The following is a 22249-nucleotide window of genomic DNA, read 5'->3' on the forward strand; positions in this document are numbered from 1 at the left end:
CTACCATTGTAGCCTAGGGTGCTCAGAAATCATGTTTGCAGCATTTTCTTGGTCCCAAGGCACCGATGTCCCAAGCATGCTGTATATCCTCCAACTGCCCTGAATTCTCAGGTGTAGTCCTACTTAATCCTCTGTCATTCCACTTTTTTCAGCTGCTTTCAAAATTTCCTCATTTCTCTCTGCCTCCTCCCACTTTCCTTCTTTGTCCTTGGCCTACTTCAATTAATGCAAACTGAGTTCAAAATTAAAATTATACTGTCAAATTTCATTATTATGCACAGAACCTAATATATACGTAGTGAAGATTTGGTTAAAATGTGATGTTTTAAAGAAAATGTAAAAACAATATTTTTTAAAAAATTCAAAATTTTAATTTTTGTAAAATTCAAAATTTGAAATTTGAAATTTTAATTTTTTAAAATTCTGGGGCTTCTCCTTCCCCCCCCATCATCTCTTCAAGCATTTTAAAGGGAAGCACATGAATGCCACAGCCCATTTCTGCAAAAGATAGGTTTTTGAGGAGCAGCGGTGTAATCCCCCTCTTAGGTTGTCACCTGGGGTGGTCTGCACCCCCTAGTGACATCATGATCAGAAGAATGGGCGCCTCCATCCTGGATCATAGCATATGAGCTATTCCAAAATGGTAAGCAATATGTCATTTTTGCCATCATTATCAAGATTTTGCTTGATTTTCTCAACACAAGAGTCAAGGATGTATGAGGAGGGGAAATTGCATAGCCTGAAAGAATAAGAGATAATTGGTTTATCTTCTTTGTCTCCATGCCCCTTTCAGGTGTTCATTTATTGTTCAAGAGCCTTTTCAGAGCATCTTTCACTTCCTTATTCCTCAGAGTGTAGATGAGAGGGTTGCAAAGAGGAATGATGACGGTGTAGAAGAGAGACAATAACTTGTCAATTTTCATGGAGTCGGGGGTCTTGGGAAGGATGTATGCAAACATTGCAGATCCGTAGAAGAGACTCACCACAGTCACATGAGATGAGCAAGTGGAAAAGGCCTTCTGTCGTCCTGTAGCTGATGGCATGCGCAGTATAGCCCTGGTGATGTACACATAGGAAGCCAAGATGACTACAAATGGAGCTAGTACAAATGTTGTGTCTTCTATATATATAGTCAACTCATTAGCGTAGAGATCAGCACATGCTAGGCTAAGAATGGGTGGGATGTCACAGAAGAAGTGGTCCATCTCGTTGGGCCCACAGAATGGCAGGGAGAAGATGAGCCCAATTTGCACCAATTGCATTGGGAGACTGATAATAAATGAGCCAACCACCAGCCCCACCTGCATTCTATGGTGCATGATGGTCATGTAGTGTAGAGGCAGGCAGATGGCGAGATAGCGGTCATAGGCCATGGCTGCCAGTAGGAAGCACTCAGTCCCACCCAGAAAAAGCAGGAAGAACATCTGGGAGGCACAGGCTGGCAGGGAAATGGAAAGGTCCCCAGTGGCAAGACTGGCCATCATCTTGGGAAGGGTGACAGAGGTGTAACACATCTCCAGTCCAGAAAGGCTGCGGAGAAAGAAGTACATTGGAGTATGCAAGGCAGGATCCATGGTGGTCACTACTACAATCAGTCCATTTCCTAGTAGAATGGTCAGGTAGATGGCCAGGAAGGCTGTGAACAGTAGGATGGGGTGGTTATGATATCCGAGCAAGATAAATTCATTCACAGTGGTTTGGTTCCCCCAGTGTTTGGCTTGTTGGAGATCCATCTACAGTAAGAACAGAGGAAGACAGATTGATGAAAGAAAGCCTTTCAATGTAGCACAGAGGTTGGAATCATATACTCCTCTAGATGATGTTGGACTGCACCTCCCAGTGACCATAGCCAGCATAGTCCATTGTGAGGAATGCAGTAGGTGCTAGTGCAACAAAAGCTCTTGGGCCACATGATTTCCACTCCTGGTTTAGCATAATGACATAAGGAAACTCAGGTTTTACAAGTCTGTGAAGATGAAGCTGCTAGAGGCTTTGGCCTCAATACATATTATGCCTGGCATTCTGTTAGTGACATATGCGTATAGCAGTGCAGTTATGTATATGTAGGTCTCTTTTTGGATGCAGCTCAAAGGGCTGTTCTCTTGCCCTTGCACTCTGACCAAATTCTGTGTGGTATGGCATCCTGTGCTGTCATTGGAAGGTTTTTATTGGCAGATAAATAATTTGGGGTGAATAAGCCCCAAATTCATCCGTTAATTGTGGTAGACAATGGGATATAGATAACGGAAGCCATGAGGCAAGCTGCCATTCCATTTGAGAAGGGCCTAGTTTGAATTACCACCAGGCACACCTCTGAAGTTTATTTTTATTGTATTTTTACTGTATCTTCACTGTTGTTAGCCGCCCAGATTCCTTGTTGATTGGGCAGGATAGAAATAAAATTATTTATTTTATTTTATTTTGAAGTATAACAGCAAAAATGGCATAAATTATAAGTTTATAGCGGTATTACTGGCATAGCTCCATATTACCTCAAAACTCTGACTAGCCTTCCTCCTGGTCATTCCATCCATTCCTCCTGGTTGTCCCATAAGGTCCCTTTTACACTACACAGTGATGGCACACTTCAACTACTGTGGCTGCAACCTTCTTAGTCAATGGTGAGGAATGATAGGAGTTGCAGTTCAACAACATTTGTAGGGCTACATGATATCCTGGTCTTAGGCTTTTGGTAAAATCATTGGTCTCAAGTTATCCACTTTCCTTTCCCGATACTTTCTTTTTTGTTGGGATTCTAGAGAACCAGCTCACTCTCACCCTTGGAAAAAAAAACATGGGAAATTATTTCCGATAATAGATGCACACATATATGTCATTAAGACCCACTGAAGGACTTACTTCCAAATGGATATGCATAGGACTGAGCTGTTTATCCTCCCTTCTTTCTGTCCACCCATACATCTGCCCATCAATCCATCACAGCTCAGTGCAGATTGTACCAACAACGAACCTTGAGTCACTCAAATCCTCTTGTTACCCCTTTCTTTTCAGTGTCCCACATCACCACCTCTCTCAACCACATCTAATCTTGGCCGTGGGCTAGCTACTCAGGGGCACTTGCTTATGAAAGTGACTCAGAGGCTTGCCTTGTTTCTGGTTTTGTGGCAGAACAGAAATAATGTAATAGCCAATTGTGGCATTTCTTTATTTTGTCTCCTGCAGCCCCCTTCTTGGGAAAGGAGGTCACAGGTGATACAGAAATACAGCTGCCCCTCCGTTTTTGTGGGGGATCTGTTCCAGACCCCCCGCAAAAATGAAAATTCACTGATATTCAAGCCCTATTAGCTTGAATGGTGGCGCAGCCCCACGGACACCTGTGGGCACTCACCATAAGTGGGCAGTCCATTCTAAGTCCCTCCATTTACCCCTTATGAGTAAGCGAGGGACATAGATCTGAAGTCCATGCAAATGGAGGGAAGACTGTACTGTGGTCTGGATTAAATGCAAGATCAGGATAGATTACACAGGCCTGCAATGATTTTTTTCTTCAAGATTGCAGAAATTTTTATTATATTTCTGGATTCTGAATTTGAAAAACACAGTAAAAATGTCATACCACACACATTTCTTTCACAAATACAATATTTTTACCAGTTCAGTTGTTACTCAGCTTTGATTAAGTATGGATGCTGATGTTCGAGTGTGATTTCTTTTAGTGCCTTTGAACTGATTTTTCTGTTTTATTTCAGTGAATTAAAGTGTTTTGAAAGTCTATTAGAAGACTTTAAACCCTTTCTTACTCTGTGCAGGATAGTTCTTAGCAGGATCATTTCATTCAGTCACATATTATGACATAGAAATATCAAAGCAAGTTGCAAAAAGAACTGTGGTGAAACAAATCTGAGGTCATTTTTGTAGGCCTGTGTTATTTAACACTCTTAACATTGGAATAGTCCTTATAGCACAAGTCTATATGACACCAAAGGATGTTTTCCCTATAATTTTGGAGTTGTTACACTCAAATGAAGAACCAAGAAGGGAGCCCTGATGGCGCAGTGGTTAAATGCCTGTACTGCAGCCATTCACTCGAAACCACAAGGTTGTGAGTTCAAGACCAGCAAAAGGGCCCAAGCTCGACTCAGGCTTGCATCCTTCCAAGGTCGCTAAAATGAGTACCCAGACTGTTGGGGGCAAATTAGCTTACTTGATAATTGGCTTACTTCCTGTTCACCGCTATGATCTTTGGAATAGCAGTATATAAATAAATAAATAAATAAAACCAATCACACAAAACATCAGGCATCCTTTACTATAGGGGACTTCAGAGCCTTTAATATTAAAAATGTTAAATATTATGTACATTTTATCTTCAGAAAGTTCCTCAGTAGTCTTATGCAAGTGTAAGACTATGCCAAGTAGACCCTTCCCTGATGTAGGCCTAATTTATGTAGCCCCCTTTTTGGCATATATTATTTCTGGCCTTTTTAACTAAAGAACATGACATTATGAAACCATCTCTGATTATTAAGTTATTTTGGTGTGCCTTCAAGTTGTTTCCAACTTATGGAGATCCTGAGGTGAACCCATCACAGAATATTCTTCGTAGGATCTCTCAGGCTGAGGGTGTGTGATTTGCTCATGGTCACCGTTTCCATGGTTTGCCACAGTTTCCATGGTTGAGTGTGGATTTGAACCCTGAATTCCAGAGTCATAGTCCAATGCTCAAACCACTACACTACTCTCTCACCAGTAAATAATCATAAAGAAATATCCCATCTGTCTTTGAATCATAGTAAACATAAAGTCCCTAGTTTGGTGTCCTCAAACCAGTACATGTCGCCTAGTGCCAATGGCAAATGATTTTCATCAGAAAAATGGATTTGGAGGAGGGAAGATTTGTTTTATCTTTCATCTACTATCTTTCCGCTTGTGAGTTATTTCCTGGATGTTGCAAGCACTGACCACTACTAGAACCATAAAGATGATATGATTGCAGAAGATAAGGATGAAATCATTACAAGACTTTTAGTCCCTAAAACGTGTGACATTTAGGTCAATATGTTGTTTGTGAAAGTCAGCCTCATTCTGAAGGACAAATATGCATATTACACATTAGGTATCAAGTTTGCGATTTAACCAACAATAATTTGAGTTTATTGTTTCACAATTCACAATGGATCTTGCTGTTGGCATCACCAAACATAAAATGTGGATACATATTGACTTTTAAATTATTTAGAGACACAGGTAGATTTTTCTTCATAATATGCAAAACTTCATTACCGACCTTGAAATTAATTGGCAGTGGATCAGAACATATGCACAGTTCTTCACCCAGTCCAAAATTTACTGGTGGGGTTGATGGCAACGAGATGTGGTCATGTATTAGAATAAGTGTTTAGAAAAGATTGGTCAACATTGTCATGGATGATAAGTTTACCCAGTATTTGAATAGCAGTTGCTGGAGATAGTTAACAGGGAAGGATTGCTGAATTCTTACCCTGAATTATACTAGTTTTCCTGGCCACTGTAGTTAGTAGATTTTCTGTGAGTAGGGCTGGCATTTTTCTTTTTGCTCATCCACAAAACTCCTCTACCTTTCTAATTCTAATTCTAGTCTAATTTAAGAAAATTTAAAAATGAAATTAAAATACAACCTATGCATATATCAACTGAACAAATTTACTTTAGATTCTGGAGTATCTCAGTGGTTTTAGCACATCATTAAAAAAACCTGTATAATCTTGCACTTGTTTCCATCTATGACTGGTGCGCCTTCTGATTTGTAACTTTGTAGGTATGGCAAGGAGCCTGGCAACAAGAAGGGAGAAAAGCTAGAAGTGTACAAAAGACATCACTCACTTGGAGCAACAGGGATGTTGCGATGTTTTGTCAACTGCAGCAAAAAGATTTGTAGGCACAAGATATTCACAGAAAACTGGACAATATAATTATGTTGGTTCATATGACTGCTCCTAAAAATTTTTGCTTGCCACAAATAACTTCAAAGAAACAAATGTCTTGCATGTCTTGATTTTGAGATGGTAACATTCTCCTATTAGTTATCCTCTTTCTTCAAAGCATAATCTGCCAGCAGCAGCAGTGGTTGCTACAACAGCAAAACATTATTTCTTTGTAATAGTCAGTCCCCAAACATGCTGTATTTGATAAATTCCACTGATAAAATTTTACTGGAAACATCCCAGTTTACCTCTTCACTGCAGGAGCCAAATGCAACTGAAGAGCTGAATAACTGGATGGCCCTTGTCGTCTCTTCCAACTCTATGTTTCTATGAAATCCAAAAGCCTTGATGTGTCAGTGACCAACAATGACTTCCCCCCAATGTACCTTTGGCTGTTTAATCTTTCTTGAAAAATCACGTCTGGCATTAATCCAATTTCTAGTCCCCATTGAATCAATTACTGCAAGGTAAGTCAATGTGTGTGTAAGTCCTATTGATTCCATTGGTTTGCTCTAGTTGGTACTAGCAACTAGCTTCTGCTATGCCAAACCTTTTCCTTTCATTCATTAATTTGCCACCTTTCTCTCCACATCCTGCCAATTCATTTCACTTTTCCTGGCCTAACAAAATAGATCCTGGGTTCTAAATTTAAATCTTTGCTTTTTGTTAATTTACATTTGTTCCTCTCAATCCCAAAAGGGATGAGATGGGGTAGAGAACATGGACAGTAGGTTCCACCAAAGACATTCACTTGAGATACAGCGGCAAATGGTGCTGCCCCTCCTCTAGATGAGATAATTAGTACCTAAAGTATTTTGTACCTGAAGCAAAAGTGCCACATCCTCTTTCTACTTTTGGGCTAACAGAATACAACTACAATTACTAAGAGCCTTCTCACATGAGAAAAGAAAGCAAACTGGAGCAAGACAGTAGCAGCTTTCTCTGTGCCTTTCCACATGCTATCACAACACTTCTCTTCTTGAGAGAGACAGTAATAAAAGTGTGCCTCTAACAGTGTGGTGGAGTCTCCTTCTTTGGAGATTGGCAAGGGAGTTCTCGTTCACTGATAAGCAGTATAGGAATGTATTTGCTATTGTTGTGGCATGCCCTCATTGGGTGACACCTGGTGGGGGGGGGGACTTCTGCGGTGGGTGGGACTTCTGGCCCTGGATTTCTGGTGAGGTTCCTGGAAGTCCAGGGCTGGAAGGACATCCACAAGGGCTGCAACCACACCTAATGGGCTGGAGCCGCATCCCTGAGGCCACAAGCAGCACCTGCGCAGGTCCAATGAGTGCCTGTTCATGCCCATGGAGTGCTGGTATGGGCCCAGGGAGTGCCAGTGCAGCTTACTGAGTGCTGGTGCAGGCCTGTGGAACACTGGTCCAGCCTGAGGAATGCTGGTGCGGGCTCGTGGAGCACCGGTGCAGCCTGAGGGGCGTGCACACAGGCGAAGCAGCTCCCACAGGGGGCAGGGAGACAACTAGGTGTCACTACCCATTCTGGAGTGTCACCCCCTCTTCTGGGGTATCACTTGGTGTGGCCCGCATTCTTCCCCCACCCCCCACCCCCCAGTGACGCTACTGGCTGTTGCTATTGCTATGGCATTCTCACTCCAGTCACCTGAACCTCTAAAAGCTGGAAGTCCTCTTTGGCTTGAATAATAAGGGCCTTACCCTTCGATAGACCAAGGTCATTCCTGCATAAGTTAATGACCAATATCTGGACTAGAGATCCTGATGTTGCTCAAAAAGCAAAAATAACCCATTCCAATGGAACCCCCTCTTCCCTAACCATTCCACCATGGCTCATTCCTAAAGGCCCAATGGGATCTGAAGTGGGTGCTGTGTGTCTCCTGGTGTAGAGCCCAGAAAACCACACTGTGACCACAGATCATCCCCTTGCTTCTATCCAGCTCCCTTCCCAAACCTAAAAGAGACACAAATGTTAACAGAGAGAATGATTAAAAATTGAAAATCGGAACATATGGAGAATGCCACCTTCCTGTCAATTAGATGGCATAGTCACTATAACCCATGCTGGTGTGGTAGAGGCTGTCCCAGTCTGAAAGGAATGGGTCCCAAATTTATGCCCCCCCGTCTTAATTTCTCCAGTGCACTAGATTTGATAGCTCAAAATTGGCACATGGTCAAGGGAGAATAATTATGATGGGCAAAGAGAAAACCCTGCCAGGATCCTCTTCTGGCTATAAATTCTTGCAATGCCCTCACTGAGGGATCACTGTAGTGCTGGAGCTGGAGAACAGTAACCTTTTTGGAGTTGGAGAATAGTACCCTTTTGAAGTTGCTTGCATGTGCGGGGATGCATTGTTCATTCAGTTACTGTATATATTCATGTATAAGTCTAGAAATTTTAGTCAAAAAATTGACCTAAAAAAACCTGAGCCGACTTATCCATGAGTCAATGTAAGTATGGTACTTTAACTCTTATTTTAAAAAGGCATTATCACCTGGTGATAGGCAAGAGTGTAATCTGTCCTGGAAGCACTGACCACACTCTATTCATTCATCCATAGTATGAGCATAAACATGCCTGCTGGAATTTTGTAAGTTTTTTTGGCATTGTTTTCTTTTGCTCCATCCTTTAGATCCTTTGTTACATGCTTCTAAGTTTTACCCTCAAGTTATCCATAGGTCATGTCAAAATCCATAACTTTGGCCTCAAAACCTGCCCTCGACATACATGAAGTCAACTTATAGTCGAGTATATACAGTAAGTACTGGAGGGAGAGAAGGTAATAAACTTTGATTATGTAATAGATTCTGCTTATTTGGAGAGCAGGTGAGCCTGTATCCTCAGGTTTGCCAGTCATTAGATATTTTCCTGCCTACTTCCTTCATTTCTGTTTTGCCTAAGCTTTGGGTTCAAGTACTGAAGAAGTATTGAACAAGTCACATATTTTGAAATGGATGTAGAAGGTTTAAAATATTATGTGCTAATTCCTGACCAGAACTGGTCCTATGGTTAGGTGAAGTGAAGCAACTGCTAGGGGGCAGCAGGGACAAACCCCCAAGTGTTCTTGCTCTTCCTCTCCCCATGGGCTTCCTCCGCTCTTGGAAGGTGAGATATTGCTGTCACACAACCTGGCTTGGACACCTAAAATGTCCCATTGCCCTCAAGGGTGGAGGAGAGTCCTATCACATCTCCCGTGCTGAAGTGAGATTCAGTAGCCAATCCAGTCAATTTTTATAGATGGAATGTAGCTTAGTACCATTTTTCCTGAGGTGACACAACATCTTTGGCTGGCCCTGCCATGCATTATGATTCATAGGGCTGTGACCTGCCCAAACCTAACCATCCAATGTAGTCTAACTTTCATTACCAACCCTACCATTAGTTGGAGTGGGGCAGTAGTTTCAAGTGCAGTTGGCCCACCATATACAGGAACTTGAGGTCATGCAGACAGGAAGCCACATTTAGATGAATGGCACATGTGCCTGTGGAGTGCACCCTGCGCCACACATAGGAGCATGTCCCATTCATCCAAATGAGGCTTGAGCTTGCATGGAATTTGTTTTATGCAGAGTGGGGGGTGTTGTGGAATGGATTCCCTGTGTAAAGCCAGGGTCCACTGTAATGTATGTTGGAAGATGCCTGCTAAATATTGGAGAAGAAATTACTTGTGCCTACACTGCATCCCCTAAGGTTTGCTAGGGGCTTCAGCTGTTGTTTCATTTAGGCTCTAACACTTTCTACCACCATGAAATGTCACCACTGAGGGAAACAGACCTTTAGAAACTGACCACGTCACACACTGCAAACTTTGGTTTTGAAATGGAAAGTATGGAAGATGGAAAAATTCATAGCATGCATAGTATTGGAAAGACAGCTCCTTAGTGCCTTCTTTAAGTCCCTAAGTCCCCTCCCCAAATATTCTGAAGACAGATATGGCAGTGGCATCAGCATGATAGCTGAGGTTTTTAAAGATGTAGGAAAGGCTCTCTTGAACCTCTGTAGGCAAAACCCAATAGGACACAGAACAAATATCATTTATTCAGGACGACAGAGCAAATGAAGATAGAAGAGTTTAGGTTTGTAAGAAAACAAAATGCTTTTGTGAAACTTTACTGAAACATCTTTTCTTCTAAAACCAGATTTTGATGTTGGGGGATTGATTCCACCATTTTTGGACTACCTGACAAATACACAATCAGTTTGTAGCAAAATTCAAGTCAGTCGGCCCTCCATATCCATGGATTTTGCATCCACAGATCCAACCATCCGCAGTCAAACCCAGTGGATACCAAGGGCTTACTCTATTCAAGTATATTCAAAATTCAAGTCAAAAGATTCTCAACATCAAAGCACCTCATGATCTTCAACTATGCAATGGCAGTGAAGGAAGAGTTTTTCATAGCTAGGTAAACCATCACTTTGGGATGATAACCCTGAACATTGCCACAAGGAGTTGTAATTTCAGATTAAAAATATACTTTCTGACCACTGCTCATGTTTGCAGAAGGAATCTCTTCAAGACTTTGTCAAGGATCTACTTAGTCCTATCAACGGTATGTAGAATTTTGGCAAGAAGTGTTTATTACACCAGGTGAATCATTAAGTTACTCATTGGTTTTCACTCATCCTGTATTCACCTTGAAGAACTCTTTCCGACTCAAGAGTCGACTGAGGCTGGCCTTCACCTCCCTGTTCCTCAGAGTGTAAATGAGAGGGTTGCAAAGAGGAATGATGACTGTGTAGAGCAGGGAGAGCACTTTGTCAGCTCTCACAGAATCACTGGTCTTTGGGCGCAAGTACACAATCATCCCAGAGCCGTAGAAGAGACTGACCACAGTGAGGTGGGACGAACAAGTGGAAAAGGCCTTCTGACGGCCAATGCCTGCTGGCATGTGCAAAATGGTTCTGCTGATGTATGCATAGGAAGCCAAGATGAGCACAAAGGGTAGTACAACGAAGAGGATGTTCTCAGTATACACAGCCAACTCATTGACGTACAAATCAGTACATGCCAGGCTGAGTACTGGTGGGATGTCACAGAAGAAGTGGTCAATCTCATTGGGTCCACAGAAAGGCAAGGAGAAGATAAGTCCAATTTGGATCAGTTGCATTGGGAGACTGATGGCGAATGAACCAGCTACCAGCCCTATCCGCATCTTGTGACTCATGACTGTCATGTAGTGGAGAGGGAGACAGATGGCAAGATAGCGGTCATAAGCCATTGCTGCCAACAAGAAGCACTCTGTTGCACCCAGGAAGAGGATAAAGAACATTTGTGTAGCACAAGCTGGCAAGGAGATGGAAAGGTTGCCTGAGACCAAATTGGCCATCATCTTAGGGAGGGTGACTGAAGTGTAACACATTTCCAGCCCTGAAAGGCTGCGGAGGAAGAAGTACATGGGGGTCTTCAGGGCAGGGTCCCATGTTGTCACCACTACAATCAGACCATTGCCCAGTAAAATGGCCAGATAAATGATGAGAAAAGCAATAAAGAGAAGGGCTTGATGTTCTTGGTATCCCAACAAGATGAACTCTGTCACTGTGCTTTGGTTCTTCCATTGTCTGCTTGGGTCAGGATTCATCTGTAGAGGTAAAGAAGGCATGTGAGTTTAATGCTTAAATATGCATTTGTGGGCCACTTGAAATGAAACTGAAGGAGGTGCTACATAACTTGAATTGTCCCTCAATTAATCAAGTTTGAATTGGGAAACATTTGTTTTCCTTTTCCTCAACTCCTTCTTCTGGAAAACTAGCCTTTAAGGAACACTCGAGATAGCTATTCTTACAGCCACGTTAGCTACTCTTGAACATGTATTTTATAGCAACGCATGTATTTCAAGTAAATGTGAATTTGGAAGTACAGTCAGTTTGTGTCAATGAATGTGCCTATCACATGCTCATATTCTATGAATAATTTTACTGTTTTTTCCTCTACTCTGAGAAAAGCTCTTGCAGTTTTCAAGGACTATTCACTGTTCAGGATGTATCCTGGTAAAAAGACCTGCACATGCAGGACATTTTGTACAGTTGATGACATTTTCTGTGCAGAAAGATTGGTTTTCAGCTTGGAAATGTGACTTTCAGCACAAAACCACATGTTTTCTTTATGGGAAGCGAATATTCTGTGCAGAAAATGCCATTTCTGCCCCTGAAACAATTACTGTGAAGTTTCTGCATAGAACCTAAACTGTGAAAATATCTATCTGTCCAAGAGTCTCCTCATCAGGGTTTCCCAGATCTCAGGGAACCCATTGTTCATTTACTATTTGAATATTCTTTCCATTCCTAATTCGAACTGGCAGCCAATACACTGGGGTTTTTTTTAATGAAAAACTTATTCACTGCTTTTAATTAAAAATACCTTCAAGTCATTTCCAATTGAGGATGATGCGAAGGCAAACTTATCATAGGGGTTTGCTGGCAAGATTTGTGCAAAGGGGGTGGGGGGTGGGTTGCCTTGCCTTCTTCTCAAGCTCAGAGAATATGTCTTACCCAAGGTCGCCCAGTGGATTTCCATGGCTGAGCAGGGATTTGAATACTGGCCTCCCAGTGTCCTGGTCCAGTGCTCAAACCACTACACCACTCAAGATATACCTAAGTAGAAAGCTGTAAAGCCAGAAACATTATTTTGAACACAATGTGGAATTCTTTAAGTTAATTAAGCACTTCAAGCTTTATACTTTTCCTTCTTAGGATTCATCTTTATCTCCAATCTGTAACAGTGGGATGACTTACTTAAAACAAGAATATCACCCTCACATATATCTGACTTCTATTTCATTCTTCCTCTCCCTCTCTCATTTTCTTCTTACTTCTATTTTATCTTTCTTTCTATCCTTACAGTCTTACACTCACAGTGCCATCAAAGGAGATGCCTTCAAAGTAAGAAAATATTGGATATCATATTTATACTCTTTCTCTCTGACTCCGATTTTGTTTAGATTCTGAGGACAAATGAAAAAATGGGAGAATGCAATCTAAAGTATGCCTATTTTGAATTAAGACCCACTGAATCAGCAGCAGTTGGTGGTTCCCCATAACAGTGGAATCTATTCTGAGTTTCAGATTAAATTTTAAAGGCACTATCCAAGGTCCTGAATTTATGTCAGGGGCAATTTTTATCACTTGGGAAAGCTCCTATGCTGTTTAGCCTAAAATCTAGATCAGATTCTCTATTGTCATGGAAGCCATCAACTGCCATTGCTTGAACCCAAGGTTTGAACCCTAGTAAGTGTATCTAGAATTGCAGCCACCAAGGAAGAATGAGGAGTTACATTCCTGTACTCACATATCTGAACGTAAGCTCCACTGAACCTAATCGGACTGAATTCAAAGAAGGTATGTGTAGAATTTGTCCTTCGTAAGCTCTCTTACTCTCTTTCTCCACTCCCCATCTCTCCCCTTCTTTTAAAAATGTAAACAAAGAAAATAGGCAGCTGGTACTACTACCACCATTAGGGTAATTTTATGCAACAGAACTGACAAAACAGAAATGGAAAGAGGAAATAGCCAAAATATTGAGTGGACGCTGGATGGGGAGAAGGAAGACTGGGTGGTATTCTGTTTGTGTGCCACAGTTGCCACATCACCTATGCCAGTCTTCAGCTGTTTGCCAATCCTACTGGCCATGCTGCTTGGGGGACATGAGAGCTCAAGGAATCTGGTGTACAGAATTTGCTGCCAAAATATGTACCAATTGTCATTTGTTTAAAGGATGATACATAACTGTCACAGCCAACATGTTGTAGTAATTAGGACATTAGACTATGAATCTGGAGACCAGGGTTTGAATCCCAATTTGTCATGGCAACCTGTTGGATGATCTTGGATATTTGACATTCTCTCAGGCTCAGAGAAAGGCAATGACAAACCCTCTGTGAACATGTTCTGCCAAGAAAACCCCATGATAGGGGGGAGATAGCAGGAGGAGATCCGTCATATTACCACCCTTGATGACTTTAAAAAGGCTTTCAAGATGGATCTCTTCCAGCAGACCTTCCCAGACTGACCTCCCATTAAAAGATAATCCTGCCCGCCCCCCTGGCTGTTCTACTCCACTTGTCCTTCTTTTTAACCATTGTATAAGTAATTTTAATCTTGAATTTGTAATTGATTGTTTCAATTTGATGTTGGTGGAGAGTTAGGGATTGCATAATTTTGATTATGTAATGCTTTGTATTTTATTTCCTTTTACTGTAACCTGTAGGGAGAGGCATCATCATCATCATCATCATCATCATCATCATCATCATCATCATCATCATCATCATCCTAGAGTTGATGTAAGTTGGAATTGTCTTGAAGGCACAGAATAATAACAAAATAAACTGTAGTCACTTTATTTTTTGTTAACTGATGCTATGAGTGCATTCAAGTGACTTGAACGCACACAGCAATAAACAAATATCTTGCAAAAAGGTAGCCAATAACAGGTAAATTCTGTGCAGTTATTCTCACTTTTTTCAGGTTTACATTCTGCCAGATTAGCAAATCAACTCCTGGTTTCAGCCATAAGAGAGTCCAGAGAATGTAAACACTAGAAATATGCCCCCTTGCTGATGATGCTTTATGTGCAGTTCTAGAAATTGTACAGTTCATTTTTAAGAAGGAATTAATTAGGGGTGTAGACCCAAGACACATACGTTGTTACAGTTACAGTTGTATATTTTTTAAAAAGAGACTATTAATTCCCATGCCAGTAGAAATGCAATGTTAGTAAATTAAATAACTGCCATTTTACTACCCTTTCATGACACCCAGAATCACCTGGCTGAAACTGATACCTCACCATCACATACCTTCAGCACCATAGCTTAAAAGCGGCTTGGTGGTGATCTGGAAAGACATAGAAATGTATCAAACTATGTTCTATATTCAACAAAAAGGATGAGGAAACAGAGTCAGCATGGTGTAGTGGTTTGAGCACTAGACTACAACTCTAGTGATCAGGGTTTGAATCTCCTCTCTGCCATGGAAACTCATTGAGATTGGGAGGGTGACACTCACTCACCCTCAGATAGAGGCAAAACCAACGTTTTCATTAAAATGTGAATTTCTTCCCCACCCCTCTCTGGTGACAAAATGTCAAAATAAGAAAGGGCACAATTCACTGGGAAGTTCTGCTGAACGAGGGCTCTGTGTTCAAATACAATGGAACATGCACAAGAGAAATTATGTTTTCAGCAGCACACAAGATCGGATCACATCAAATCACATCACTCAGAATAACTGAAATAAAGTAATCCTCAGTAAGATAATCAAACAGATAATTGTAAGCAATACAGCTTTCCCTTGAAGTTTTCTAAGATGTATACTGTTATGTCTCATTAATCTTCCAAGATTTGTCCAAGATTTTTGGAAGCCTAGAAATATAAAGTAATGGACCCTAAGAATTCTTTTCTCTTATATCATGTTATGCATCAAAATGCTCAAAACCCCATATAGACAAGGTTGATTTCATCATATTGTTCTTGAAATAATTTCTAAGATAATATAGCCAGAGCCGTAAACAATATACTTTGTTAAATGTGTAGTGGGCAGCAGAATCTTTTACCCTTTCTCTACAATTGTGTATAAATCAAATGCTATTCCAGTACCACAGTAGAATCATATCCCTAGTGCAGTGGTTCTCAACCTTTGGTTCTCCAGATTTTTTGGACTTCAGTTCTAAAATTCCAGGCTGTTGGCCAAACTAGCTGTGGTTTATTCTGGTTGAATTCCAAAAACTCTTGCAAGACCAAAGGGACCACTTACCACTATCTTTGGAGGACCACAGGTACCACTACCATAGTGCAATCCTAGCCATCTTTCCCAATCCATCCAATCCATCTCTATTCTTAACTAGGTTGTGTTGGGTTTAATGAAACTTACTCCAGTTAAATGAGTATAGGATTGCAGGCTCAGAATTTATAATGGAAAACCTATAATTCCATTTAAATTCCAGCTCTAAATATATATTTAGTTCCAGCTCTACATATATATTTTTAATATACAGTAATTCTAGTTTATTATCAACGAAGGAATGTTACCTTCTTTGCAGCTGTATTGCTCCTGTTCACAGCCTTGAATGGGTGTTGTACTTTTCTTGCTTGGATCACAGCAAGGAGTTCTGACCTTTTGTCATGTGAAATAGTGCCCTCCTGATGTGTACTGAAGATGGTCAATGTGTGAGGGCATGGAATGAAGCTAACCTCCAAAGGGCATTGTTAACTAAGGCAATGTTTTTCATTGGCATCAGCTCCAGCAATGATGAATTCCAATGGGAGTAATGTGTTCCACTTGGGTAAACAACAGATAAAATACTTTTAAAATTAGGAACACTAAAAGAATCCTTCTGGGTCAGTCTAAACTTGTTCCTATTCCACAATCTTGACTCCAGACTCCACCACTTGGGTGACTAGAGAAAGGTCATGAACTGTATTTTGGATTTTGCAATTCCACATAAGGGAGACTCAACCTGTACATGTTAATTATTCATACCTCATTCTCTAAAATTACAACAAGTTTCCTCTCTATCAACAAACATATGCTCATGTTTTTGATATTTTAATCTTGTTTCAAGGCTGATGGCCTTGGAGGAGGGAGACCCAGGCACCTTGAAACAAAAATGTTGTTGTTTTGGTGGAAGTGGGTGGCTTCCATATCACCAAGATATGCCACTGACAATTGTCCCGCTTCGATCCATCAGGAGAGGCGGGAAAATATAAACAAAACTTATTATTATTATTATTATTATTATTATTATTATTATTATTTAGCAATATCTGTTATCTGAATCTCAAATTTGTAATATTATGGCCACTAGCCTTGTGCTCTGAATTTCATTTAATCTTCTTCTAAAGCTGTCTAAGCTAATAGCAATCAATCACAACAGCTTTGGGTAGTGAGTTCCTTAGATTAATTATGCATTGCATGGAACAAATTTTCTTTTGTCTCTTCTGTTTCTATCACCATGTGTACATGTGTAAACAGGACCAGTGCCAGAGGCTGGCAGTGTTGGATATGCTTTGAGGCCAATGTCTTATAGCAGGCCTGATATCTACCCATGCTTGGCCATGCTTTTGCGCCACCTTTCTTGCTGTCGCTTCCTGTTCCCCTGCTTTACTGAGTGAACTAGAAGTGACAGAAATGATATGTTTGCTTCATCATCTAAGTTGAGACCTATATGTTCCCATCCCCCATACTGCAGAACCTTTTTGCTATGAAGACTTGGGCTCTCAGGACACTGAAATACAACACATTAGCTAGCGTAGATAGCACACAACTTGGGCAGGTTTGGAGGCCAATTTTTACTGTCCCTCCCAGGAATCATGCTCTATGCTACCTTCTCCATAAAAATGTGTTATTTTCCTGGATATCCCAAAACACATTTTTTTTGTAAAATGTGGTAGTGCATTTACAATACAATTATGGCACTAAGAAGCTTCCAGAAGTGAAATTCTCCTTTTGTTGCATACCATTTTATTTTTGGGTTTTAGCATCTTGTGGATGAAGGGGCTGAAATGTCCCATTGCCGTCAAGGGTGGAGGAGAGTCCTACTACATTTCCTGTGCTGAAGTAAGGCGCGTTACAGATGTGCCGAAGGGGCGTACTAGGGTTAGAAAGGGGCGTGTTAGGGTTGAGAAGGGGCATCCCTTCTGGACACCTCTCAACAGAGTCCGTACAAAATGGCAGCGCCTGTCCACACGGGGGCCGCCATTTTGATGTCACGGATGCCGCGAGTGCATGACTAGCACCTCGCGGCACCACTTCTGGGGCCCAGAAAGAAGCGCCATTTCGGCGCTTCTTTCTTGCTGCGCCCGGGAGCTGCACGGTTTGGCCGCTGCAGTTCCCAGACGTAGCAACCGGCGGCAGCGGCAGAGTGCCCTTCTTGGGCGCTCTGTAACGCACCTAAGATTCAACAGCCAATCCAGTTAATTCTTATAGATGGAATGGAAGCAAGTACCATTTTGCCTGAGGTGGCATAACATCATTGGCTGGCCCTGCCATTCATTATGATTCATAGGGCTGTGACCTGCCAAAACCTAACCATCCAATGTAGTCTAACTGTCATTACCAACCCTACCATTAGTTGGAGTGGGGCAGTCTTTTCAAGTAACATACAGTGGGCCCTTGCCTTACACTGAGGATCTGTTCCGGACCCCCTCATGTAAGGCAAGTTCCTCGTATGCTCAAGTCCCATTGAAAATATCGGGGCTCATGCCTGTGGCCCCATGTCTTTATGTCACACAGGTTTCAACATAAGTTGAAATATGTGTATGGGGCACCCGCATATGACGCAGGCACACTGCATGTTGCAAGGTGCTTGCTAAATATTGGAGAAGATATTAATTATGCCACATGACCTACACTACATCCAAAGGTTTGCTGGGGGCTTCAGATGTTGTTCCCTTTTGGCTTCCCTCTTCCCTGGCCATCTCCAGCACCTTCCACCACCATGAAATATCATCAATGAGGGAAACTGACCTTTAGGGGAAAATAAAAGATTATCCACCTTACACACTGCAGACTTTGGTAATGGAATGGAGAGTATGGAAGAGAGAAAAATTAAAGATGTTAAATTTCATGATGTTATCAGAATTACTACTCTGCTCTCCTTCAGTCTGAACTAACTGTGATTGATCCAGAGTGAGAAATAAAGAATCAAAAAGCCTCTCTTCTTCTTTTTTTTAAAAAACTCCATTATTTATTTAATTTTAAAACAATATGTCAAAAGAAAAAGACCCTTATTTTGATTGTTACAGATTAAGTGCATTAGGAATGCATGGATCCAGATGATGTAAAAGATAATATTTCCTCATATAAACTTGCCATGTTTTGAGACCCACATGGGAAGACCTTCTCTTGGTTCCAGCACCCTCACAAGCATATTTGGTAAGGATATGAGAGAGCCTTTTCAGTGTATGTTCTCAGATTGTGGGTTTGGTGACAGAATGAAATCATAGGTAAGATTCAGTGGATGGTCTCAACCTTCCTAATTTCAAGGGCTATTTATTATTGAAAAGCCTCTTCAGGGCAGCTTTCACCTCCTTGTTCCTTAGAGTATAGATAAGGGGGTTGCAAAGAGGAATTATAATTGTGTAGAAGAGAGACAGTAACTTGTCAATTTTCATGAAGTCAGGAGTTTTGGGAAGGACATATGTAAATAATGCAGAGCCATAGAAGAGACTCACGACAGTCACATGAGAGGAACAAGTAGAAAAAGCCTTCTGGCGACCTGTAGCTGATGGCATGCGCAGTATAGCTCTGGTGATGTATACATAGGAGGCCAAGATGAGCACAAACGGAGCCAGTACAAAGGTTGTGTCCTCAAAATAGAGTGCCAACTCATTAGCATAGAGGTCTGCACATGCCAAGTTGAGAATGGGTGGGATGTCACAGAAGAAGTGGTCCATCTCGTTGGGACCACAGAATGGCAGGGAGAAGATGAGCCCAATTTGTACCAGCTGCATTGGGAAACTGATGATAAATGAGCCAACCACCAGTCCTACTTGCATCCTTTGGTTCATGATAGTCATATAGCGCAAGGGCAAGCAGATGGCAAGATAGCGGTCATAGGCCATGGCAGCCAGGAGGAAACACTCAGCCCCACCTAGGAAAAGCATGATGAACATCTGGGAAGCACAGGCTGTTAGGGAAATGGAGAGGTCCCCAGTGGCAAGACTGGCCATAATTTTGGGAATGGTTACTGAGGTGTAGCACATCTCCAGTCCAGAGAGGCTGCGGAGGAAGAAGTACATGGGAGTATTCAAGGTGGGGTCCATGGTGGTCACCACTACAATCAGACCATTTCCTAGTAGAATGGTCAGGTAGATGGCTAGGAATGCTGTGAAAAGTAGGGCAGGGTACTTATGATATCCCAGCAAGACAAACTCATTCACAGTGCTTTGGTTTCTCCAGTGTCCAGCCTGTTGGCTATCCATCTGCAGAACGAACAGAGAAACATACAGATGCTTAATTACCAGCAATAATTCCCTGATTTAACTTGTTGAGGTAAGGGTTTGCTTTACCCACTCAGTCTCAAATATGCTGGGAATTTGCAGATGTTAAGGGCCACGCTTAGTGTAGCCAGGTGAAACAAGGGACAGAGTTTTTGTCCTTTTGTAGAAGATGGAATTTCAGCATGTCTTATGGCACTTGACAACCCTAGCTGCACCCTTAACAAATGCATCATTTAGGAAATAGAGGCGGCATCTGCACTGAAGAAATAATCCAGGTTGAGGCCACTTTGCCATGGATTGATGCTATGGGATTCTAGGAATTATAGTTTGTTGTGGTACTGGAGCTCTCTGCCAGAGAAGGCTACATGTCTCATAAAATTACAATTCTTAAAATTCCATAACATGGAGCCATGGCAGTTAAGGTGGTGTCAAACTACATTATTTCTGCAATGCAGATGCAGCTGTAATCTTGAAATTTACAACATTCTATTTTAGCCAACTTTGTCAACATTGTTTTGTGATATATTTGACCTTCTGTCAAAGAACTCTGGTGCCACAACAAGCTACATTTCCTGTAATTCCATAGCATTGAGCCATGGCAGTTAAAGTGATGTGAAACCAGGTTATTTCTGCAGTCCGGATGCCTGTATAGATAGGATATTACATGGCATCTTATGCTGTCGTTAGTTCTAGCTTCACCATTACGTTGGAGATAGGTGGGCCTTAGGAGCAGAACAGTAGTCTAAAGCCTTAGATTTTTCTGTTCTCTGGAATAGTCACAAGGGATCTAAGCTACAGCTGAAGCTAACATGCAATTTAAGGTATAAATAAATGTTACAAGCATTAAAGTGGCTTAATAACCCTTTCCTCCATTACATTTTTTCTGAGGCTGCATCTGTATTGCAGAATTAATGCAGTTTGACACTCCTTTGCCATGGCTCAATGCTATGGAATTCTAGGATTTGATTAATTCTGCAATATGGTAGCAACCTTAGTCTCCTGGTGATCAGCCATATCCACTGTGTTTCTATTTGCTTCCTCCTGTCCACTTCCACATATGGCAAAACTGTTCTGAGCATGGCCTTTTAAGCTGCATAGATTTAAAATGAGCTAGACACAAAAAGAATGTAATTTAAAAAAAAGCTATTATGAGGGAAAGGGATGAACTTCACTTTCCACCTAACCTAATACAGCAAACCATTTCCTAAAAGATGCAATAGAGTTGGAAAAACTCAAAAAACATTTGAACTCCAGGGGAAAAAAAGCCCAATAATACTTGTCAAACTGCTGGAAGACACTTGTAACATGTTAAACTGTGGATAAGCCATGTTTCCTTCTGAGGTAGGCAACCAGGAGACAAAGGGATGCATGCAGTTTTTGGAGTGATTGCATTCAGCTTATGGTTTAATTTCAAAAGCCCTCTACATTTATGATCAGTTTCGAACTTGGAACAGTGCATCACTCCTTTCCCAGCAACACTGTAGATAAGCAGAAAGGGTGGGTGAGGCAGTACATGGAATAGGTTCACCTATTTTAGCTTGCACCAGCCAAAAGCTTCATGCCATGTGGCCCCTGGAAGATTACCGATGAAGAAATATGGCCCTCAACACAAATAAGTTTATCTGAGAAAGAATTATATCTACCCATGCTTGAAATTGCAATAAAGAAGAAGGGGACTTTAGATAGGAAGGTAGAAGTAAGTAGTAGAAGGTAAGAGTAAGTGTATGACAGTAAGAGGGAGTGTGAGAAGGCTGGAGGAAAGAAAGGTAGGAAAAGAAGTGGCTTTTTGAGAGGAAAGGAAGAGTAGGAAGTGCAAGGGGGGACAATAAGAGTTAAGTAGAAGGAAAGAATGAAAGAGAGATGCTTAGGGAAACATTAGAATAAGAAAGGAATCTAGAACAGAGATCATTATTCGCACGGAATAGATGTATAGATTTATATATTTAAATTTAGATTTAGATTTATACATTTAGATTATAGACTTTCATCCAAAAATACTATACAATACTAGCAAGAGGTGTTATAAGGCTAGGTTAAGGGGATAGAAGAATGGAAGGTGAAGGTTTAATTATATTTGATTAACATGCTTTAACATTCTATAAAGGAAGTATAAGTATTATGACATTATGTAAGGTGATAGGAATAGTGGAAATTTGAAGTTTCCTAAAGATGAAGCTAAACGAAGTAATACTGTCTTGAAAATGTGTAGAAGATACTTTGTGTGAAAATGACATTGTGTATGAAAATGAATACAGATACATATTAAAAAATGTAAAGAAGTTCATCTATCCACCCATGATCTTTGCATTTCTAGTTTAAAGACAGCATAGATCACTCTCAATCATGCCCTGGTTTATTTTTGTTTAACACATCAAACTTTGAAGAAAGCAACAACATATATGTTTGGATGCT

General features: G+C 41.1%; 3 protein-coding genes across 3 annotated transcripts; all 3 read right to left on the bottom strand.

Moving 5' to 3' along the window:
- Nucleotides 1-797: 797 nt before the first annotated feature.
- Nucleotides 798-1733, bottom strand: LOC149303503 (olfactory receptor 10AG1-like). The gene has a single exon (XM_089480379.1). It carries the CDS (start codon nt 1731-1733, stop codon nt 798-800), a length of 936 nt encoding a protein of 311 aa, XP_089336505.1.
- Nucleotides 1734-10519: 8786 nt separating this feature from the next.
- On the bottom strand, nt 10520-11500 carry LOC149303504 (olfactory receptor 10A7-like). The gene has a single exon (XM_089480328.1). The coding sequence runs from the start codon at nt 11498-11500 to the stop codon at nt 10520-10522; it is 981 nt and encodes a 326-aa protein (XP_089336454.1).
- A 7383-nt stretch (nt 11501-18883) lies between these two features.
- On the bottom strand, nt 18884-19840 carry LOC149303505 (olfactory receptor 10AG1-like). Its single transcript, XM_089480525.1, has one exon. The coding sequence runs from the start codon at nt 19817-19819 to the stop codon at nt 18884-18886; it is 936 nt and encodes a 311-aa protein (XP_089336651.1). The 5' UTR covers nt 19820-19840.
- Between the last annotated feature and the right edge of the window lie 2409 nt (nt 19841-22249).

Source organism: Sceloporus occidentalis, unplaced genomic scaffold (assembly GCF_023333645.1).
Source record: "Sceloporus occidentalis isolate IW3139 unplaced genomic scaffold, rSceOcc1.0.p SCAF_14, whole genome shotgun sequence".
NCBI classification, from domain to species: domain Eukaryota; kingdom Metazoa; phylum Chordata; class Lepidosauria; order Squamata; family Phrynosomatidae; genus Sceloporus; species Sceloporus occidentalis.